The sequence below is a fragment of the Monodon monoceros genome, unplaced genomic scaffold (assembly GCF_005190385.1).
Source record: "Monodon monoceros isolate NGI ecotype Baffin Bay Population unplaced genomic scaffold, NGI_Narwhal_1 Super_Scaffold_11, whole genome shotgun sequence".
NCBI lineage: Eukaryota > Metazoa > Chordata > Mammalia > Artiodactyla > Monodontidae > Monodon > Monodon monoceros.
In genome coordinates this window covers 121,910,511-121,934,078 of record NW_021703767.1, presented here as the reverse complement: position 1 = coordinate 121,934,078, position 23,568 = coordinate 121,910,511, and the positions used below count along the sequence as shown (strand labels likewise).

At 45.2% G+C, this 23,568-nt stretch overlaps 1 protein-coding gene across 2 annotated transcripts in view; it reads left to right on the top strand.

The window, feature by feature from the left end:
• Nucleotides 1-1,350: 1,350 nt before the first annotated feature.
• TRIM42 (tripartite motif containing 42) overlaps nucleotides 1,351-23,568 on the top strand; it is a 29,743-nt gene continuing 7,525 nt past the window's right edge. Inside the window, exons 1-5 of one of the 2 annotated variants that reach the window (XM_029215025.1) lie at nucleotides 1,357-1,879; nucleotides 6,940-7,637; nucleotides 11,994-12,817; nucleotides 15,880-16,104; nucleotides 20,956-21,019. In XM_029215025.1, coding sequence (XP_029070858.1) covers nucleotides 1,542-1,879; nucleotides 6,940-7,637; nucleotides 11,994-12,817; nucleotides 15,880-16,104; nucleotides 20,956-20,976 — 2,106 coding nt within the window. In that variant the 5' untranslated portion in view covers nucleotides 1,357-1,541 and the 3' untranslated portion in view covers nucleotides 20,977-21,019. Of the gene's footprint in view, nucleotides 1,880-6,939; nucleotides 7,638-11,993; nucleotides 12,818-15,879; nucleotides 16,105-20,955; nucleotides 21,020-23,568 lie in introns of those variants that run through there. The other variant, XM_029215023.1, reaches the window with a different exon arrangement.

Sequence of the window (23,568 nt, the reverse complement as noted above, 5' to 3'; positions counted from 1 at the left end):
ACGCAGCCAAAATTTTAAAAATTAATTAATTAAAATAAATAAATTTTTTTAAATAGTGAATTATATCTTAATAAAAATTTTATTTTTCTTTTAAAAAGAGGAAGTCTTGCACAGACCAATGATGAAAATAAATTCAGGAGTGAAACTCAAACTCAAACCTCTGTGTCTAGAGAACAGATAGGAATATTGATAAAACTCTGTTTGAGAAAGCATGTGTGGAAAAAGTGTCTCTCATACACCACTGCTGTCAGTATGAACTGTCACATTCATTTAAGTAAGCAATTTAGTAATTATAAATAAATACATAAATAAAGTATATAGCCTATGATCCAAAATTCTCATCTGTAGGAATCTAAAATCAAAGTGTGGCTGGAACAGTTAACACTCAGTGAATGTTCTTTCTTATTATAAAGCTGATAATCATAGGAAGAGAGAATATATTATGCAATAAATTCCTACAGCCAAATTCAGCTCCCACCTCTGCTTCTTTCTGGAAAAAATAAGACAGTGTTCATATCATATATATGGTATGATAATGAAATTTCTGCTCTTTCGATCTTTGCAAGCTGCATAAAGTGGAAAGCAAAATTCTCTCCTAAAATAGAAGGTCATTTCTAGAGATGCTGAGCATATACTAAAAGAAGAGATAAAGAGTCTCATGTAGAGTTCCAGCCTTTTAATAAAAGGGATACAGTGAGATAGAACTGGGGAAGAGTGCAGGGGCGTAGGAAACAGAGCTTGAGTCTCAGCCTAACCCCATGAGGCTGCAAAAAATGCCAAGAAATATTCACAGTGACTAACACCTCAAGCCTCATAAAAATCAGCAGTGACTATGCAGCAACTGACAAACTCAATCACTACTGACAGAAGTGCTTTAAAGAACCTATATCTGTTTTTCCTTTAATTCTTTCTCCAAATGGTGATTCCCTTTATATGTGGCATTATTGTTTGTAAACACTGCACTTTGTTCATCAAATAAAGAGTTCTATCAATACAAAAAAAAGCCCAAGGAGAGGAATATCACGTCAGTCTGTATTTTCCAATGCATCATACCCAGGCTTTCAGCCCATGAAGACATACCCTGAAGTCAACTTGCCCAAGCTGCAGGAAAAGGACCAAGCAAAGAGAAATAGCTTCGGAAATCCAGCCAATAACCCGAAGTGTGATACAGGACAGGATGCTCTTTTCATTGACACTCCTCTGGAGCTGGTCCTCTGGAAACAGGGAGTATCTGTCAGCCCACCTGCCACTACCCCCCAGATCCCACCCTCCCTCCTATCCTGTGTGGTGAGATATGGTGGGGAGACAGGGATTGTGACATAAGCAAATGGCCTGGAACTGATCTATGTAAATGCCAGCCCGTGAGATTCCTAGCAGGGACACCGCCTGTGAAGGCCTCACAACAGCCAACCTCTTGAAACCTCCAAGCTGACTGCCTCATCCAGGGGAGGAGGGACCCCTCCACGGGAGAACGGACAGCAGGATCCTGGTAGAGGAGGCACCAAGAGCTCCAGGGAGCGGGTGGCAATCGTGTAGGCGCCATGGAGACTGCCATGTGTGTTTGCTCTCCATGTTTTACATGGCAGAGGTGTCCCCGCTTATGCTCCTGTCTGTGCTTCAAGTTCCTCTTCACCTCGGAGCGGAACTGCACCTGCTTTCCCTGCCCTTACAAGGATGAGCGCGACTGCCAATGCTGCCACTGCACCTGCTCCGAGAGCCCCAACTGCCACTTCTGCTGCTGCTCCTGGGCCAATGACCCCGACTGTAAGTGTTGCTGTACAGCCAGCAGCAACCGCAAGTGCCACTACTATGAGAGCCGCTGCTGCCGCAATGCCACCATCACGTTCCGCAGGAGCCGCCTCCAGAGCATCCGTACCTTGTAAGTGCCGCGCGCCCGACGCGGGCCGCCGGGGCTCAGGCAAACTGGGGGCGGGGGGCCCCTGCCAGCTGTGGGGACAGGGCAGGTCATCAGCCCCGCCCCAATTCCACCTCTTTGTCTGAAAAAGGGAGGCCAGGAACTTGGGAGCAATTAACTCTCGTTACAATATGTCTTGGTGCAAATATATCACACAGTCATTGTATGGTGAGAGTTGGTAACTAGACATCGTGATGATCTTTTTGAAATGTATAGAAATAGCAACTCACTACGTTGTGTAACGGGAACTAACATAGTGTTGTAGGTCAATTACTCTTCAAAAACAAACAAACTCATAGGAAAAGATCAGATGTGTGATTACCAGAGGCAGGGGGTAGGGGTGGGGCATTGGATGAGGGCAGCCAAAAGGCACAGACTTCCAGTTATGATAGATAGGTTACTAGGGATGTGATGTACCACAGGATATATATAATGAACGCTGCTGTCAGTTATATATGAAAGTTAAGAGAATAAATCCTGAGCTCTTAGCCCAAGAAAAATATTTTTAATTCTTTATTTTTTTCTATTTCTTTAATTTTGTATCTGTACGAGTTGATAGATGCTCATCAAACTTACTGTGATAATCACTGTGTGGTATTTGTAAATCAAATCATTATGTTGTACACCTTAAACTTATACAGTACTATATGTCAATTACATCTCAATAAAACTAGAAGAAAAAAAGAGCTAAAAAATACTATAAAGTCTGTTTTGCACTTAATGTAACAGTAAAAACGTATATTCAATGGTGTTATTATTTTAAATATTTTTTGTTTCAAAATGTAGCAATAAAATTTACCTCAACTGCAAGAAAAAAAAAACTACACTTTGTAGCAATTAAGTGTACGTGTCTTAAACAGTCACTAATCAGTATAGACCTGAGTTCCAAATCCAAGCTCCCTCAGCTGTGTGAGTGAGTGCTGAGCTCTCCTGAACCCCACCACTCTCACCTCTACAAAATACTAATAGCTAATACTTAGTGTGTAAGCAACTTGCCGGGAACCACGTGCGTGACCCCAGGTAACCCCTACCTCATGCCCATCACACCAGTGAAGAAACTGAACATTTGAGAAGTTGAGTGGCCCAAGATCACACAACTAGTAAGATGCAGTCAGAATTTGAACCCAGAGTCTGTGTGCTTAAATTAAAATGCTGTCCTGCAAAATAGACAGTATGGTACCTGCAATGATTCAGGGGCCTAATATTGCTTTGAAATCTGTTATGTGATATAAAAATATAAATTGCCCTTCCTCCTCTGAACCCTTGATATCTGCAATACTCATTGGAAAAGCAGTAACTTCCACAGGCCGCTTTCAACCCCTATGGCCTGTGTAAGTACCCCAGGTGGCCATGAGCTCCTGCCAGCCTATCTTTGTTCCTACCCAGAAGTCATGGCACTGAGGGTCTCAATTTCTCACTTAGGGCATTAACCCTCTGTGTCAGGCACTGCATAGCCTCTTCCTGCCCTGACCAAGGCGGTCTCTTCATGTCACACATGAGGGGCATCTGGAATAGCAGAGGCAGACTTCTTAGAGGGGAAAGACCAAAACTCAGCATTCTAAGATGACAGCACTTGGAGAGGCGGAAAGATGAGAGGCAGGTTGGAAGCCTTTCGAGGCTGGAAAAACAATTCTGTGAGCAAACGCTCCATGAATTCAGGGGAAGGATATGATCTCTCTCACAGTTCAGCCCTTTGTAGCTGGTTAATAAAAATTACTCTCAGCTCATGGACCTCGCGTGGTGTTTGCACGAACAGAGAACCCAGGGGTTCTGGATTCAAGTGCAGAAGTTCTAAGGTGCAGAAAGTAACTCTCACACCCCTCTCTCCTCTCAACTGCCCCATTTCCTGCACATCAACAATGAAGAGTCACCAAGCCCGTTTCAACAGGGGAAGGATGACACTGGTGCTTTGGAGACGCCTAGACCAGTAGCTCCCAAACCTTGTTTTGCATTAGAATCACCTGGGGGTCTTTAAAAACTACTGATGCCTGGCGCCCGCCCCCAGACATTCTGACTTCATTGGCTTCAGGTATGTCCTGGGCATCAGAATTTTTAAAAAACTCTCCTGCCCCCAGGTGGCGCTAAAGTGCAGAATGGCCTGGAGGGAAAAAGAAGGGAAGCCAGGAGACTTGCCAGGTGATATATGGGAACACAAGTACAAGGGGAACAGGCCTAAATTTGGGAGGAGGCTGCCACGGTACAGAGGAGCAGAGGCCAGTTATCTCAACAAAAAGACAAGGCTGCTGGGCTCGGTGATGGTTGTGGCGTGGAATCATGACCACTGAATGCCCAAGTCCAAGCCTGAGGCTTTCTGATGATGGTCAGAGATGTTATTGCAAGTGTCAGGGGGTTGGTGCTGGGTCCGCTGAGGCTTATCTTCCACCTGGCCTCTCTCCTGGTGTCTGGCCCACCGCCTCCCCTGTTCCTCGTCACTGCTTCCTTCTCAGCATTTTCCTCATCCTGCCTCACTCTGATCTCATTCATCCCCCTTTGCCTTTACTCATCTCTTTTTCTCACTTCCTTTTTCACCTTCACCCCAACTCCCTGGGCCATTAACACCTGTCTCTTCTCCCTGTTCTCTCTTTCTCTTTCCCCAGCACCCTTCTCTCTCCCTCCTTCTTTCTGATTTCTCGTGCTGTCTCCCTTTATATTACACACTGATTCTCATAGCCCCACCTTATGAAACTAGAGAAATCCACCCAGCTCTCATGTATACATCTGCCCTCCCCCCTCCAGATGACCCCTCCAAAGCTGGAGCAGGAGAAAGCAGAGAGGCTGGGAAAGCAGAGAAGGAACAAAGCTGAGAACATTGAGTCTGGCAGGCTTGGACACCAGCATGCAAATCTCTAAGGGAGGAGCTATCCAGGTGCCCGAGTCTCCATAACCGGCACTGTCCCCATGGTGCCACTCCCTTCCAACATGTTTGGGTATCACCCTTGACTGCCTGGGCTCTGAGACCTGGGTCCCTGGCCAAGGGAATGGGGAAGGATCCAGAGGCATATAGGGACTGCAAGAACACAAAAGAGAACACAGGCAGAATGTCAAACGCAACCCCTAGACATCGCTAATACAAACAGAGAAGAAGGGACAGGAATAGTCACAAAATCAGTATGTTTTTTTTTTAAACATCTTTATTGGAGTATAATTGCTTTACAATGTGTGTTAGTTTCTGCTGTATAACAAAGTGAATCAGCTATACGTATACATATATCCCCATATCCCTTCCCTCTTGCGTCTCCCTCCCACCCTCCCTATCCCACCCCTCTAGGTGGTCACAAAGCACCGAGCTGATCTCCCTGTGCTACAAAGCTGCTTCCCACTAGCTATCTACTTTACATTTGGTAGTGTATATATGTCCATGCCACTCTCTCACTTCGTCCCAGCTTACCCTTCCCCCTCCCCGTGTCCTCAAGTCCATTCTCTACATCTGTGTCTTTATTCCTGTCCTGTCCCTATGTTCTTCAGAACCATTGTTTTTTTTTAGATCCCATATATATGTGTTAACATACAGTATTTGTTTTCCTCTTTCTGACTTACTTCACGCTGTATGACAGACTCTAGGTCCAAATAAGTATGTTTTATACCTCCATCCCCATGGCTAATTCATTTATTTTCATAAACTGCCTTTGCCCTGATTGTAGCTTCTTAGAACATGCTCTTGAAAGTTTACAAGTATGCACTTACTTCATCCATAGTTCTTACAATATATGAAATCAGCCTCAGATATCAGACAAAGATTCAACACACACACACACACACACACACACACACACACACCCCGTACAAGCACATATTTTTCATAGACTTGACCACTGTTTTCCCCTGCTGTGGACATGAGCTGGCTAGGAACAGAGGGGAGTCACTGTAGTGGCCATTTATTGAATGCTTACTATGTCCAGGGAGTTAAGCACTTATCATGGATTATCTCATAGAGACTTTAAAATCCTCATGAAGGAAGTAATATTGTGAGCTTTGATTTACTGAGGGTGAGAGAGGTGAAGAAACTTATCTCAAAAGTGCAACTCTAAAGCAGCGCATTTCACCATGTGCAACCTGCCCCTAACACCTAGCCCCTTAAGTCGTAGTTGAGGTCTGGTGATCAGAACACACGGGGTCTGGGCTTGGCTGGGCAACTAACCTCCTGGTGTCCTGTGAAGAACACGTTGCCCATCTTCTTCTATGTTCCATCTCACACACAATAGTAATGTCAGTGCCCAGAGGAGACTGGAATTACTGGCCCAGTGCAACAACTGAGAGATACACCACGAGCAAGTGTGAGGTGTCTCCGTAAGAAGGCATCACTAAGTTATTACAGGATTTAGGCGCATGTTAGGTGAGGACACAGGGGTAAATCTCCTATTAGGTATCTTAATAAATCTTGCCTAGAAGGTGGGAAGAACAGAGTTGAGCCTGATGCTGCAACTGGTGAAAAAGCAGCAGTCACTGTCCTTAACCAGGACAGGGGATGTTTGATCATTTTTGTGGTTTGGACAATGTTCTTGCTTTTGTCTGAGTTCAAACGTGAAGAAGTGGTCTTGTTTCTGTTTTGCTCCATCACAGCCCCAGAATGGCCTTGTCTGCTGTGGGCGTTCTGTGATATTATCCAGGGCCAACAGAACCCCAAGACCCAGCTGACAGTGCCAGCCCCTCTGGACTGTTTTTCTCTTGCTCAAAAAATAACAAGCAGTTGTATCGCACTTACTGTGTTCCAGGGACCGCTCTAAGGCCGTGCAGGTATTCAAATCAATTTTAATTTTCTCAAGAAACTCTATCAGGCGAGTACTAATTTTATAACGAGGAGAGAGGCAGAGAGAGGTTAATTAACTTACCTGGCGTCGTCCAGCTAAAGGATAGTGGAGGGGGGGTTAGAACCCAGGCATCATCCGCCCGCTCCCCCCCCTCCACCCCGGCACAGCCATGCCCCTCCCCATCACACCACAAAGCGGCTCAGTGACACTCGGTTCCTTCCGAGGTGGAGAAACTGAGCTCTCCTCCTGAGGTCCCGTGTTTGCTTCCCCTTGCAGCTCCAAGATGGCCCTGCGCATCGGGAGCAGCGACATGCAACTGGATAAGGTGAAGATGATGCCCGCGAAAAGCAACCTGGTCAGCCACCTGTTGTGCCCCATCTGCAGCCGGCTGCGCCTGCACTCCTTCATACTACCCTGCCACCACAGCCTGTGCGAGAAGTGCCTGCGGCAGCTGCAGAAGCACGCCGAGGTCACGGAGAACTTCTTCATCCTCATCTGCCCCGTGTGCAACCGCTCGCACTGCATGCCCTACAGCCACAAGATGCTGCTGCCCGAGAACTACCTGCGCGGACGCCTCACCAAGCGCTACATGCAGCAGCATGGCTACCTCAGGTGGCGCTTCGACCGCTCCAGCGGGCCTATCGTCTGCCAGGTCTGCCGCAGCCAGAGCATCGCCTACAAGCGCTGCATCACCTGCCGCCTCAACCTGTGCAACGAGTGCCTCAAGACCTTCCACTCGGACGTGACCATGCAGGACCACGTGTTCGTGGACACCAGCACCGAGGACCAGGACGAGAAGATCTGCATCCACCACCCGTCCAGCCGCGTCATTGAGTACTGCCGGAACGACGACGAATTGCTCTGCGGCTTCTGCAAGACTGCCTTACACAATGGCCACGACACCATCAGCCTCATCGATGCCTGCTCCGAGAGGGCTGCCGCGCTCTTCAGCGCCATCGCCAAGTTCAAAGCAGGTCCTGGTCCCCTCTTCTCCCTCCACCACTCCTAGCTCAGGAACTGATGGGGAAGGTGATGTGGGAGGATCTGTTTAGAGAGAGCCTTACCTCCACCTGGTGGGGCAGTCCAAGGCCTGGGAGACACTGAGCCAGGCTGCAAGTCAGTGGCCTGGAATCCACATCTGGCAACTACCACCAGCCACTTAACCTCCCTGTGCCTTGGTTTTCTCATCTATAAAATGGGGATAATGGTGTTACCCAATGCAAGTTCGTGTGCCCGGCACACAGTGGGGCCAAACAAACTGACAATAGGTTGGAGTTTGGACCAGAGAAAGATTTATTGCAGGGTCAGGCAAGGAGACAGGTGGCTCCTGTCCCCCAAAACCCCAAGCTCTGGGAGGGGTTTCAGCAAGGCACTTTTAAAAGCAAGGTGAGGGAGGGGTCAGGTTGGTTGCTGCAAGCTTCTTGGTGTCTGTATCCTTTGTTCTTGCAGCTGTCCACATAGGTCAGGTGTTGCACGATGTTCCTGCAAACCTCCAACAAGACAAATGTTGTTCTCTGTTCTGCAACTTTTTATCTCTATGTGAATGGACTTTTAAAGATGAGAGCCTTGAGAATAGGCTATCCCGTATATTTCAGGCTATAGGCAACATTCTTTTACAAAAGGTGCAGAGCCTGCAGGACTAACCACATGTTAACAAAGCACAAAGGTTAAAGCAAAAGGAACAGATCTAATACCATGTCAGATTTGTTCTTCCCTGAACAATTTGTTCTTTCCTCATTGGGTGGTTGTGAGGATTAAATGAGATACTCTAACTGAAGCATGCAAAAAATGATCTAGCCCATAATAAGTACATAAAGATTCTATAATCTTGGTTATAATTTTCATGACCTTGGGCCTCATTTCCTCCTTTGGAGAACGAAGAGATTGATCCTGTAGTATCCTGAAGTTCTGTGAGCCTTTCTAAGGTGTTTTGTCCCTAAAGATGGATTTCTTCAGTATCTTCCCAATTTAAAGGGGAAAAGAATTAAGTCGATGCTGAGGGTTACCTCAGTTTTAAATTTCCCTTGAAGTTGCAAGCAGCACAGTAAAGGAACTGATAGCAAATACATAATAATGGGAAAACCCAGAAATAGCCAATAATGTTGTAGTCAACAGCTCACTTTTCCTCTGCATGCCTGCTCATGGTTATTTTATGTTGGCTACATATAATATAGTTATAGTTTCTATAAGGGAAACTGACTCAGGTTTTCGTGATGGAACCCAGTACAGTGATATTTCACAGGGTTCAGCAAAGAGCCCAATAATTTCTGGGTGTATATCCACCAGGTTAGATATGAGGATCTCAGGGATCCTTTTAGGCTCTTTGCCCCTGGGAATAGCTTCCTTGAACAGAGGCCTACTTTACCGGGGCCTTTTAGAGGACTTACGTCTAATCCTCTCCATAATCCTACAGTACGGGCACTAACATTCCACCCCCCCCCCAGGATAGACAACTGGGATTCCAAGAAGGAACTGGCACAAGTCCCCTAGTAAATGGCAGAGCCGGTCTCTCTGACTCCAAAGTCCATGTTAATTCCACAACATTTGACAACCTATTCTGCTAAACAGTGACCAGAATCTAAAGATAAAGAGATTGAAAAACAATGGGAACCACCACCACACCTGTGGTCTGTTTCCCTACGTGGTGGCCTAGAGTCAAAAGAGCAGCGTGCTCCAGATCAACCCAGCCTCTCCCCTGTCAGAAATTTCAGTGTCCATACAAACAGGTCTGAACAGATTGACCAGGGGGCAGCTTTCCGCTGAGCTGCACAGGAAGGTCCCATTGGACATAGAAGTGGGTCAGGGACAGACTTTGCTAAATATGTCCCCTAGGACCTCTCACCAGCATGAATATTTCAGGAATAACTTGATTTCTCAATTGCTCCATGCCTAGAAACATTGTTTGTCAATTGACACTTATTCAATTTGGGAACAGCACCAGGGAAGCCCTTATATTAAAGAAAGCCTACAGGAGCCGCGTTGCCAGGCCAATGGAAGCCCCCATTGGTTCCTAGAGGGTTTTCTTAAGGTGGAACCCGTGGCCTGAGCTTGGCTGGATTCTTTTTTAAGTACCCCAGGTGATTCTGATATCACAGAAGACTGAGAAGGGCAACTGGAGCAATTAAGAACATAGGCTCTGGAGTTAGACAAATAGAATTAGGGACAGGCCCTGGGTCCTTCTAGTTACTTGCTGTGTGACACTGGGCAGTCATTTAACCTCTCTGAGCCTTAGTGTCCTCATCTATAAATGGAAACAACATCTTCCTCTTCTGAAGTTATATGTAATGTATGATAATATATAGATATGATCCATATGTGTGATACATGATAATGTATGGATTGGATCTATATAAACGTTTAATAAATAGTAGCTGGTTTTGGGCTTCCCTGGTGGCGCAGTGGTTGAGAGTCTGCCTGCCGATGTAGGGGACGCAGGTTCGTGCCCTGGTCTGGGAAGATCCCACATGCCATGGAGCGGCTGGGCCCGTGAGCCATGGCCGCTGAGCCTGCGCGTCCGGAGCCTGTGCTCCGCAATGGGAGAGGCCGCAACAGTGAGAGGCCCATGTACCGCAAAAAGAAAAAAAAAAAAATAGTAGCTAGTTTTAAATATAGTGCCTGAAAGGGACCTTGCTTTGACTTTGTTCTAAGACTAGCTCTTGCAAAACTGCCTTATTTGTAAGGGGCATCTTCCCCCTCATCTAAGACATTTTTATCCTACCTCTCCAGACTCAGCTCTAAGGAGCCTAACCAATCCCTAATAAAGCAAGGAATTTCCTATTCAGATTTCTTCTAACAGTGAGTAACTATTGAAGAGTCAAAGGAATTAATGTATAACGTGGAATTTCAGGGGCCCTAAGTCACAGCAGGGCTTGCACGTGGAGAGGGCAGGGAGCATTTCTCAGCACCACTGCAATCACATCATGACAGTCCCCTGTTCAGCCCCCATCTGTATTGCCTCCCCATCCCTTCTGGGTCAGTGTGAGGGAGGAGGTGAGCAGAGGAAATGGGGGCTTCAGAAAGCAGGCCAGAGAGCAACACTGCTGACGTTCACCCCAAAGATGTTAGAAAACAGGACAGAATGGCTTTCACTCAACAAACACCATTCTAGCACCTCTACACATCCTAGTCACGGTGGTAACTGAGACAGCTGTGGTCCTGTTCTCATGGTCTGCCAGAACCCGAGGGTTTCTCTTACTGTAATGCACATCTCTGTGCCACCACCCACAGAGATCCCACTTACTGTGGACCCAGGGCTATGTTAAGAAACATGACTTGGTCACCCCCACTGCTGAGTAAAATTTGGAGAGGATTATAGCCCATCAAATCACTGCAGAGTCAGCCTTTCATGGGGAGGACCTTACCTCTAGAGTAGGCCACAGAAGGCTGACATGTCTTGAGATCACTGCCTAATGCCTAAGACCCTATAAATGGCAACTGTGAAGTTGCCATTTCACAGACAGAGGTGGCCCACATGCTCATCCTGCCCCAGCATCTTCCACACTGCAGTATCGTTGGGTTTATGCGTGCCTGGAACATCAGTGGCCTCTCACACTCATATCTGTATCCCTAGAGCCTAGAAAAGCATGTGACATGGAACAGATGTCACATGTTTGTTGAATGACTGAGAGAACTTAAAATCCAAATGCCATGTGAGAGGCGGCAGGATAAACTCGGTTTTCCTTGAAGTGTAACAGCAGATGCTTTCCGGAAAGTAAGTGGGGAGTAAGCAAGAGAGGGAGCCCAGCTGAACCCAAGGGAGCCAAAGTCCCCAGCAGAGAAAAGGAACATGTTAAAGAGCAACCACAGTGAAGGGGAACTTTGCTGATCTGCCACCATTGTCTAGGGCTGGGTTTTGGTGAACAAGGCAAGGCGGTATTTAGAAGCAGTCATCAGAAATTTAGTTCTTTCTCCCACCCCTGCAAAAGCTTAAGTTTTCACACAGGGGAAACCCATCACTTTGTGACATCATCTCTTCTCAAGTAAAACTTGCTGACAAGTGAAGTCTGGTGAAAACTAACATCAAAGGTGGCCTTGAACTCCCAACTTTAGACCCAAGGTTGCAGGGATTACTAGATAGAAGTATGCCAGGGAAGGATGGCTGTCCTACCCAAGGGAAGTATTACACAAGGAGAAAGAGAGGGGTGTATGGAGAGAGGCCACATTCATTTTATAAACATATGCTAGCATCTTTCAGCCCAGCAACAAGTGGTTTCCCTCCCTTTCCACCCACATCTTTGGAGCCCAAGTTAGTTTGCTCCAGTTTGCCACTGGCTTTGACATCTGGGGAAATGAAAAATTTAACTGAAGTAACTCACTTGGTTGTTTTGCAGTCCGATACGAAATTGATAATGACCTCATGGAATTCAACATTTTAAAAAACAGCTTTAAAGCTGACAAGGAGGTAAAACGCAAAGAGATCAGAAATGGATTCCTCAAGCTGCGCAGCATTCTCCAGGAGAAAGAGAAAACCATCATGGAGCAGATAGAGAATCTGGAAGTGTCCAGGCAGAAGGAGATTGAAAAATATGTGTACGTCACCACCATGAAGGTGAACGAAATGGGTGGCCTGATCGCCTACTCCAAGGAAGCACTGAAGGAGACAGGCCAGGTGGCGTTCCTGCAGTCGGCCAAGATTCTGGTGGACCAGATCGAGGACGGCATCCAGAGCACCTACAGGCCAGACCCACAGCTCCGGCTCCACTCCTTGAGCTGCATGCCCTTGGACTTTGCTGAGCTCTCCAATGCCATCCACGAACTCTTCCCCGCAGGGCCCAAGAAGGTGTGTTCCTCAGGGAACTCCCTGCCATCACCCTATCCCCTGCACTCAGAAATGATGATGGCCAGGAAGGTCACTTGCAGTACCCACAGCTTCGGCAACCAGCAGATATGCCAGCGAAGCTCCTCCTTATTGTCCTTTAATGCCCCCAGCTGTGAGAAGACCAAGATGGGTCTGGAGGCCTATGGGCGAGCCCAGTCAGCTGAACCTGCCAAGCCCACAGACAGCCTCTACACTTACTGGAGTGCAGGGGTAGAAAACCAGCCTGTGCAGGACAGCAGCAGCTTCCACAACTGGTACTCGTTCAATGATAGCTCCCTGAAGACTCCAGGCCCAATTCTTATCTACCAGACTCTGGTGTATCCGAGAGCTGCCAAGGTAAGAAAGGCTCCGGGCCCTGTAGGGAAGATGGGAGGGTGTGGGCTATGGAATGGAGCGGGGTAGTCAGGAAAGGTTGCACTTACTTGTTTGACCTCTAGGGTCCGGTCACTCAAATCTGTCCCTCTAGACTCTTTGTGGTCAGTCCATTCAAAAGGGATAAGTTCCCGAAATCTTAAGTAGCCCAAGATTGTTTTAAACCAAACAATGTATTTAACTCATAGCCAGAAGTACATCTGAAAGCCCCAACTCCACTTCAAAGGCAGCTTCTCTATTGAAAGAGAGCACAATTTGGGAAACAAAGTAATTTGAAGAGACTTCTTGGAGAGGGTAATATTTTCCAGAGGAGAACGTGTAGCAGTAGAGGGAGCACAGAAATTGGAATTAGAAAATCAGGCTCCGTTGTCTATCAGCTGTGATTCCTCTAAACTGCTACTTCTTCTAAAGAAACTATCCAGACTCTTCATGATTTGGAAAGATTAGAAGGATAATCCCCAATGGAATTCCAATTCTTATCTCCCGAGATTCAGCTTTTTGGGGAAGGGGGGGTGGCATTGGAGGTGTGTGGATGTCTCACAGACCTCTACAGCTACCATCACCCAGCTTCAGGGGACATGGCTCTTCTTTGACCTTCTAGGCCTAACATGAACAAATGGTGCATCTCTTAACATTCCTTTCAAATCCAGCTGAACCTAAATTGAATTGTTTATAGAATGTTTTATTAAAGTCCAGGGAGGAAAAAAGATATTCTATCAGAGCATATCTTGCCTCCTCTTGGGGTCCTACAGGGACATCTCCCAAGCCAACCCACTGCCTGCTTCCATGTGGCAGAGCCCATCTTTTGTCTCCATGATCCGAGGACACTCACAAAGACTTTTAGCATCCTTGAATCCTAAACTAGTGGTTCTCAAACATTAATATGCACCTGAGGATCTTGTTAAAATGCAGATTCTGCTTCAGTGGGTCTCAGTGGGGCCTGAGATTCTACGTTTCTAACAAACTTCCAGATGTTGGCATTGCTGCCGGTCTGCAGACCACAATTTAGTATCAAGGGTCTAAAAACAAGAAAATAAAAGCCAGACACTGACCAAGCCTTACTTTTCTATTTTCCTGAGACATTATAATCTATGTCTTGGCATTTATAATTGACCTCAAGAATGACCTTATGTGGCAAGGTAGAACATATACAACATATCCTCCCATAGGCTGTCAGACACAGCAAAAGTATCTCTGCCCTTCACATAGCAGATGCCCGCAACGGAGCAGCTGAACCTACATTTCCAAATGATCTTAGATCAGCAAAACCTGCAGTGTATGTGATATTATATCAGGGATGGCATTAGGTCTCATCTCACACAACTCAGACCACTTGGGAGGTGGGCAGGATCTTGCTCTGCAGGGAAAGGACTGGTGGTACCTGTTCTGTACTTGGGCTTGGAGAACAGTCACCCTATGCCACCTGTAAATGGTCCCTTGATGAGCTCAAGAAAGGACCCTACACAGAAAAAATCCAGTCAAGTTATTGACTCTCAAGATAGAACACCTAAACCTACTGCCAAACAGTGGTATTTGATGTAAAAATATCATTGATCCGTATTTCAGGATCACGGGATGTAATTCACACAGGAATCATAGTACTCAGTAATGCAGGAGAGGAAGTCTGTGTTGGCATCTCTCTCAAGTGATGGTTGGCTAACAGTACTCTTTTGGCATGGGAAATATTCTTTAAGTTAGCCTTATACTTGTCACTCTGTACCTTAAAAATCCTGAAGAGTTTTTTCATAAAAACTCAACTTTATTTCTAGAACTCGTTCCCAAGGAAGTGATTAAAAATTCAATGAAGATTCATGCCCCAAAGTGTTCAATGCATCATTACTTATTAGAGTGTAAAATTAGAAACAACCTAAATGTTCAGCTATAGAAGGAGTAAATCACTTATAGGGCAGTTATTACAATGGTGCTTCGCTGAATTTTTAATGATATAGGGGTATATATAAAATGTAATAAGTGAAAGAAAGCAGGAATCAGAGCAATAATAATCCAAATTATATGTATTTGTGTGCTTGTGTATATTCCAAAATTGGAAAGAAATATAATGAATTATTAACTGAATTGTGGGATTAAAAGAGATGTTTATTTTCTTTCTTTCCTTATAATTTTTCTGTATTTTCCAGGTATGTATTTTAAATGAGTATGTTTTGATAATCAGAAAAGATAAGTTAATTTTTATTAACAAGTCACGTAAATGTACAGTTTTAAAAGTGTAAATTCATAAAAAAATTATAAATTAATTATACAAATCCATACAAATTTTAAAATTTATATACTTATGAGTAATTATAAATTAACTTTATACACGATAACATTTAAACTTATTAACATTTAAATAAACCATGCAATATCTGTTTAAAAATGCAATTATTATAAAATATTTATATGCCAGGCACAATCTGCTAATGGACACTGGTTAATACACGTCTTCCCAAGAGGTGACATTTTATGATTTGAGTGTGAACATATATTCTCCATGACCTGGATAAGTCACTTCACCTCTTTGGGACTCTACTTCCTTGTGTGTGAAACAGGGAGTTGAAATAGATACACTGTTCAACTTTAGTAGTCTGTGGTTCCATTGGAATTGTTGAACGTAAGCCCGCTGAGCCTCCACTGTCAAATGGGGTAATGAAATCTCCCTCCTAGGGAACTGTGAGGACTAAACGAGGCAGGCAATGTCTGACACAGAATCTGATGCGTAATATGTGTTCAATAAATGGTAGCCACTTTGGTTAGTGGTGTCAGGAGGACAAGTTCACCTCCACAGTGACAGGAGCAGAAGCCAGAGGAGCACTCTTCTGTTCTTGAAACGCATTGAAAGCCTCACGTCAGGATTCATCACGAAGCCTTTCAGGACTGTTGCACAAGGTCTAATTCAAAGTCTTCAGCAGCTAGAGGGGATGAGTCAGCTTAAACTCACCCCAGAGAATCCACGATACAGATCTTCATGGGAAAGAAAGCTGAATGGTGTGTGCTAGTACCCCACTGACATGTTCATTTCTTCCTAGGTTTACTGGACATGCCCAATAGAAGACGTGGACTCTTTTGAGATGGAATTCTACGAACTCATTAATTCCCCTCCGAACAATGTGCAGACAGAGCTCTGTGCAGAAATTCGGGATATAATGCAGCAGAACCTGGAGCTGCACAACCTGACCCCCAACACCGAGTATCTGTTTAAAGTGAGAGCCGTCAACGATAACGGTCCTGGGCAGTGGAGTGACATCTGCAAGGTACCAGGCACTTTATTTCTCAGTTGGAAGTTCTTCATCCACTATGGATGCAGCTCTGTTAGCATTGATCATGAGGTCATGGAACCCACCATATGACCTCCCTCTCTACTCCCAGAAAACTCATTAACTCAAGGGCACAGGGAGGGCCTCTGGCCTCAGCCAACTTTGTAAATGAGAATCGTCAGTTCGCTTTCATTCAGAAAACATTTGTGCCAGGTATTGTGTTAGTATGTAGAGTTCCGAGGAAAATAAGATGTAATTCTTGCCTTCAAGGAGCTCAGGGTCTAGCAAACAAATAATTGTGGTGTGAGAAGGACAAAAAAAGAGTTAAGTATTAGCGTCAGTGGTGAATCAAAGCAAGGATAGGGTATCAGATTTAAGCAATATAAATTATAATTAATATAAATTTAATTATAAATTTAATTTATAATTATACAATGCAGTGAATAAATTTTTAGTGTTAGTATATCACATGTAATGAATAAATTTTTAGTGTTAGTATGTCTCACGCAGTATTTAGGATATACTTATAATACTAAAAAAATTTATTTGTTGTTTATCTGAAAGTTAAGGAGTAGCCAGTGAGTAAGCCAGGATGGACTCCAAATAATGGAAGGGACAAGACTATTCCTACCTTTTTTGTGACGCAAGGTTGATTCTGCTTTATATCCCCAGGGGAAATACATTCATGGGTATAATTTTATTGATATTCAAAGGAGAAAGGGAAGAAAAATGTCAAGACTGCCTAGAGCTATCTTACTGTACAGCCATGATGGTGTTCTTAGGAATCAGAGTAGATTAAGTCTTAATCAGGGATTCTTTAGAAGTAAAGAGAATAAATCCATTCATTTCGGCTATTGAAAAGCCGAGAGAGAAGGGAGTCTCATGAGACCCCTTCCAACCAGGACATACATCTGATACCCAAAAAAATTGGAAAGTCATCAGTTTCTCTCAATCTCTCAATCAATCTCCCTCTCTCTATTCCCTCCCTCTGTGTCTCCCACACCCCCTCCTTCCATCTCTGCTTCTCTCTAAATTTGCACCATTTTCAGCTAGCCCATTGTTTCTCCTCCCCTAAATTCATCTTGCATGTGGTTTTGGAGGTTCCTGGCCCATGCTCTGTGAGACCAACACAATCTGACTAGCTTCACGCCCTTGGGCTCTGGTCACATGTTTGCAGAAGAGAATCTGATTGGTTGCTACCTCTGGTGATAAAGGGAAGCAGGATGTAGGGTGGGGCAGGATTATGCTCTTGGTCATTATACCAGAAGCAAGTCTCCTGGAGGCGGGCGGAGGGGGCTCTCTACTCCATCCCGATGCTCTGCTTCTGGAGCCTGGCACCCATGTGCATCCCCTCCCCCTCCACGGAGGTCAGACACCCACACGGGAAGGACGTGGGATGAGAAAGTCGCCTAGCTACTCCTCCTGTTAGACCCCAGCCAGGTACCCTGTCCGTCAGTTGCCCCATAGACCAATTCTTGTTGATGCTCTTCTCTCCAGAGCATGGAACACCCACAGTTGCTACCATGTTTGACAGCAGGTCCTTTTGACTATGGATTTTTCCTTCAATCTAATTCCATCTGCCTTCTCATTTTTTTTTTAATTCCTCATGAAGGGCGCACTCAGTGCTGTTACTAATTTTTTTTTATGTGTATCTTAAGTCATTTTTAGATGCTAGGGCCAAGGACGGGGGTGGAGAGACAGGAGTGTGTCAGCCTTTCTCAGGTAGATATTTTGTCATCCCTCTTAAACTTTGAACCCCTTGAAAACAAAATTCACGTCTAATTCATCTTTCCTTCTGCCGCAATGCTTTACCAGCCCTGTGCACATAGCTTAATTGTTCTTAATGGTTATTGAATTAATACATGAGTGAAAACGTGACCAAACAAATGAATCTATGAACGAACGTCTAAATAAATAAAATTAATAATTGCAAAGTACCATAAGAGGCCTGAGAGCTGTTAAGTGTTTTTTACCATCAATCAAGAAATAACAATCCCCCTGAAATTGTGTTTATGTGATGAATTTGCGCTCCCTATAAGGGAAGGAAACTCATTCCAGTTTCTTTGCTTTTTAACACAATTTCTTAATGAGCAGAGCACTAACTAATGAGGTTTTCTGGAAGCTTCATTTTCATCTGACTCACAGAGCTGCAATATAGATTTTTCCTTCAGAAGTAATTCTTCCTCCCTCTTTGTGATTATATTAGCATTCCAGGGGAAGCTTGGCTTTCCTTCACATTTGTCATGATTTGCATTAAGTAAAGGCTTCAATAGCAAATGAAAAGAAGATGGTGTGTTTGAATGACATTTATAAAGCTTCATAAAAGTAATGACTTTAGCTCCTTCCCATAAAATCGAAATATTTTTCCTTCAGCATCAGTTCTAAGCAGGTATTCCTGAAAGGTTTCATTTAAAATGCTGTAACAAGGCAGCAGAATCATTTCTTATCCAAAATGCAATATTTCCACCATACATCCTTTTGTAAAGGAAGTGAAGTAACACCTTTTATATTTGATTTTCATAGTCTGTCGCTTGACTTTTTTTTGAGGGATTTTATATGTAGTCTAATAGACAAAGCATGAAAATTAACTTTAATGCTTTTTAAAGGTCTCACTTATTGAAGGCTGACTCTGTGTCAGACACTGTATATTCAATATCACTGATCATCCCAACCGCTCGGAAGGCAGGGAGTTATTGCCTCCATTTTACAGATGAGGAAACTGAGGCTCAGAGAGGAAAAGAGTCTGGCCTCGTGTAACTCAAAGGAGTTGAGTGGGAACCTAGGTCTCATCTAAGGCAGGAGCTCTTCGTCTCCTGTACCATAATCAGATAACCAGATGCAGCAAAGTCTAGGCAGAGTGGGCTCAGCCTTAGGGACCTGGCACCACACTCTAGGAGGATGTTGTCAGAGCAACAGCCGTTAGAGCGGCACTTTTATTTTTCTTGCGAGGCAAGATCATGCGTTGGGAAGATCTTTGGACTTGGGCGGGTGTACCTGGGTCCAAGCCCCCAGTCTGCTAGGCAGCAAGCTCAGCGAGGACATCGTGCCGGCCTTCCTCACCTCTCTTGGCTCCCAAGTCCCCAGCTGAGAGCTTCTAATGTCCCAGTGCCTCGTTGATATTTTTTGAAGGAATGGAGATGTGTTTTTAGGCAAATCACATACCCTGTGACCTCAGTTCCTCCTCCTGTTTTTCATCTAAACCTCAGTGTACCTGATGACCATGGCCCCCATTTTTGAAAACAGCCTCCTCACCTTGATGTCTCCCACTGACTGCAAATCTCTGCTAACTTCCAGGAAGGCTTCCTATGAAATATCTAACTTTCCACGTGCGCACTGGTTTCCTGTTGCCGCTGTAACAAATTAGTAGCTTACACAATACAATTTTACCTATTAACTTACAATTCCGGAGATCAGAAATCTAAGGTGTGAGCAGGGCTGTGTGCTTTCCGGAGGCTCTAGGGGAAAGTTCATTTCCTCCCCTTTTCTGGCTTCACGCAGCTGCCCAGATTCCTTGGCTCATGGCCTCTTCTTCCATATCCAAAGCCAATAACGTTAGGCTGAGTCCTTCTCACACCATCATCTCTCTGGTTCGATTCTGCCTCCTCTTTGACTTTGAAGGACTCTTGGGATCATACTGGATCCACCTGATGATTCAGGATAATCTCCCTGTCTTCAAGCCAGCTGACTAGCAACCTTAATCCCCCTTTGCCATGTAACATAAAATGTCCACTGGTTCCTGGGAGGAGGACATGGACTTGGGGGTCCATTATTCTGCCTACCACAATCTGAGGTAGACCAGATGTCCCAGGTTACATCAGACTTGGAGGTAAATATTCAGGCCCCAGAATACTCACAAACTGGTACTGTTCTGGGTCTTCCCCTATAGCTCTTCAGGAAAGGCACCCACCCTTCACCCCACCCATCCTCTCAAATTCCTTCTCAGTCTATACTGGGTCCCACCCCCCAACAGTGCCTCACGTGTGCTCAGGAAGTGGTCCTGCCAGATAAACTGAGCATCTGTAGTACTGCTTCCTACCTGCTCAGGCCACACTCAGGCTGGAACTCCAGCCACAGAGCAGGGCTGCTTGGCCTTCCTGGGCATCTTACCTCGGTTTCATGAAATCCCCCTCTGGTTTTTCTTCTGTCCCTACTGCAGACACTCTGCCTTAGGCTGAGACACACATCTTCAGGGGTTGGGGTTAGAGGAATTTGAGTGACCAACACTAGTCCACATTCGGAATAACTACCCCAAAACTACCCGCTCACCTACCCACATACTCACCGTGACTCCATGCCCTGAAACGAAATCAAAGTCGTTTGCATTCATCTCCTTAGAATTCATTCTTTTCCCAAAGGCCTCTTGATCATTCACGTAAATAGAACCCTATTGGTCCCTCCCTACTTGCCCTGCCAATAGGTTAGAACCCTGGAATGAGTCTAATTCAGGCTCAAGCTGGACCTATCATTTTTAACCTCATACACAGAAGGTTGAATTAGTCAGACACCTCAATTCATGGTCCTTTACCAGTACTGGTGCATGCAAGGCCCTTTTCTTGTTTATGTATTTGTTTCCTTTTGTGACCCTCCCTAGATATCCATTCTAATATGTTTTATGTACATCTTGCTGCCTTTATGTGTTCTTACATGGCGTGTATTGTTTTGAATGTGTTATTAATTTGCACAAATGCTAGTATTGTTACATAACTTACTGTGTCTTACCATTTTCCCCTGAACACTGTGTTTTTAATGATCCATCCATGTCACTGGGCACATTTAGTCCCTAACTCCTAATGCTGCCTCATCCTTTACAGTGTGCGTTTGTTCACCACGTTTTACCTGTCTATTCAGCCAGGATGGACACCCAGGTGACCTCCAATAATGCTGCGGTAAACAGCCTCATTCCTGACATTTTGTGGGTGGGATAGGGACGTGGGACTTTCTCTGGGACATTGTATTAGTTTGCTAGGGCTGCCACATCAAAATGCTACAGACTCAGTGGCATAAACAACAGAAATGTATTTTCTCACAGTTCTGGAGGCCAGGAGTCTAAGGTCAAGGTTTTGGTGGGTCTGCTTTCTTCTGAGGCTTCTCCCCTTGGCTTGCAGACATCTGCCTTCTCCCTGTGCCCTCACAGGGCCCTTTCTTGTGTGAGTGCACCTCTGGTGTGTCTCTGTGTGTCCAAACTTCCTCTTCTTATAAGGACAACAGTCAGATTGGATTAGGACCCTCCATAATGACCTCATTTTAACTTAATCACCTCTTCAAAGGCACTATCTCTAAATAAGTCACATTCTGAAGTACTGGGAATAGGGCTTCAACACAAGAATTTTGGGAGGACACAATTCAGCCCTTATCAGACATGCACCATGAGTGAAATTGCTGGGGGGTAGAGGGTGTGCGTACTTCATTGGACTGCACGCATGTACACTTCCATAAGGAATGAATGAGGACCCCATATCTTAAGCCCCACCTACATTTGACATGATCCAGCTTTTACTATTTTGCTAGCCCAATAGGTATAAAGTGCTATCTCCTTATTGTTTAAAATTTCATTTCGTTTGGTTGTTTTCAGGATCTCCTCTTCTGTAAATAGCCTGCTAAATATCTTTTACCCGTCTTCCTATTGCACTTTTCTTTTCCTATAGGTGATTTGCACTATTACCTTATATATTCTAGATAATGGCTTTAGACATTGATAATATCTTCTCCATTCTGACATTTGTCTATAACCTTGTTCATCGTGTATGTCATGAAACAGCAGAAATCTTCAATTTTGTTGTTATCAAAGTCATCAATTATTTTTTTCATGGTTTGACCTTTTGAAGTTTTGTTTTAAAAATCCTTAAAATGGAGAATTTCTGAAGATGGCAGAAGAGTAAGACGTGGAGATCACCTTCCCACAGATACATCAGAAATACATCTACATGTGGAACAACTCCTACAGAACACCTACTGAACGCTGGCAGAAGACTTCAGACCTCGCAAAAGGCAAGAAACTCCCCACGTACCTGGGTAGAGCAAAAGAAAAAAGAAAAAACAGAGACAAAAGAATAGGGACGGACCTGCACCAGTGGGAGGGAGCTGTGAAGGAGGAAAGGTTTCCACACACTAGGAAGCCCCTTCATGGGTGGATACTGCGGGTGGCAGAGGGGGGGAAGCTTCAGAGGCGCGGAGGAGAGAGCAGCAACAGGGGTGCAGAGAGCAAAGCGGAGAGATTCCCGCACAGAGGATCAGTGCTGACCAGCACTCACCAGCCCGAGAGGCTTGTCTGCTCACCCGCCGGGGCGGGCGGGGCTGGGAGCTGAGGCTCGGGCTTCGGTCGGAGCACAGGGAGAGGACTGGGGTTGGCGGCGTGAACACAGCCTGCAGGGGGTTAGTGCGCCACGGCTAGCCGGGAGGGAGTCCGGGGAAAAGTCTGGACCTGCCTAAGAGGCAAGAGACTTTTTCTTGCCTCTTTGTTTGCTGGTGCGCGAGGAGAGGGGATTAAGAGTGCTGCTTAAAGGAGCTCCAGGGACGGGCGCGAGCCACCGCTATCAGCGCAGACCCCAGAGATTGGCATGGGACACTCAGGCTGCTGCTGCCGCCACCAAGAAGCCTGTGTGCGAGCACAGGTCACTCTCCACACCTCCTTTCCGGGGAGCCTGTGCAGCCCACCACTGCCAGGGTCCCAGGATCCAGGGACAACTTCCCCGGGAGAACGCACGGTGGGCCTCACGCTGCTGCAATGTCACGTCGGCCTCTGCTCACCCCTCATCCGTACCCCTCCCCCCCTGGCCTGAGTGACCCGGAGCCCCCGAATCAGCGGCTACTTTAACCCCGTCCTGTCTGAGCGAAGAACAGACGCCCTCCAGCGACCTACACGCAGAGGCGGGTCCAAATTCAAAGCTGAACCCCAGGAGCTGTGCGAACAAAGAAGAGAAAGGAAAATCTCTCCCAGCGGCCTCAGGAGCAGCAGATTAAATCTCCACAATCAACTTGATGTGCCCTGCATCTGTGGAATACCTGAATAGACAATGAATCATCCCAAATTGAGGAGGTGGACTTTGGGAGCAACGATACATTTTTTCCCCCTTTTCCTCTTTTTGTGAGTGTGTATGTGTATGCTTCTTAGTGTGATTTTGTCTGTATAGCTTTGCTTTTACCATTTGTCCTAGGGTTCTGTCTGTCTGTCTTTTTTTTGTTTATTTGGTTTTTTTGTTTTGTTTTGTTTTTTAGTATAGTTTTTACCACTTGTTCTCATTGGTGGATTTGTGTTCCGGTTTGGTTGCTCTCTTCTTTCTTTCTTTTTTTTAAAATTACTTTAAAAAATTATTTTAATAATTATTTTTAATTTAATAACTTTATTTTATTTTATATTCTTCTTTCTTTCTTTCTTTCGTTCTTTCTTTCTTTCGTTTTCTCCCTTTTATTCTGAGCCGTGTGGATGACAGGCTTTTGGTGCTCCAGCCAGGTATGAGGGCT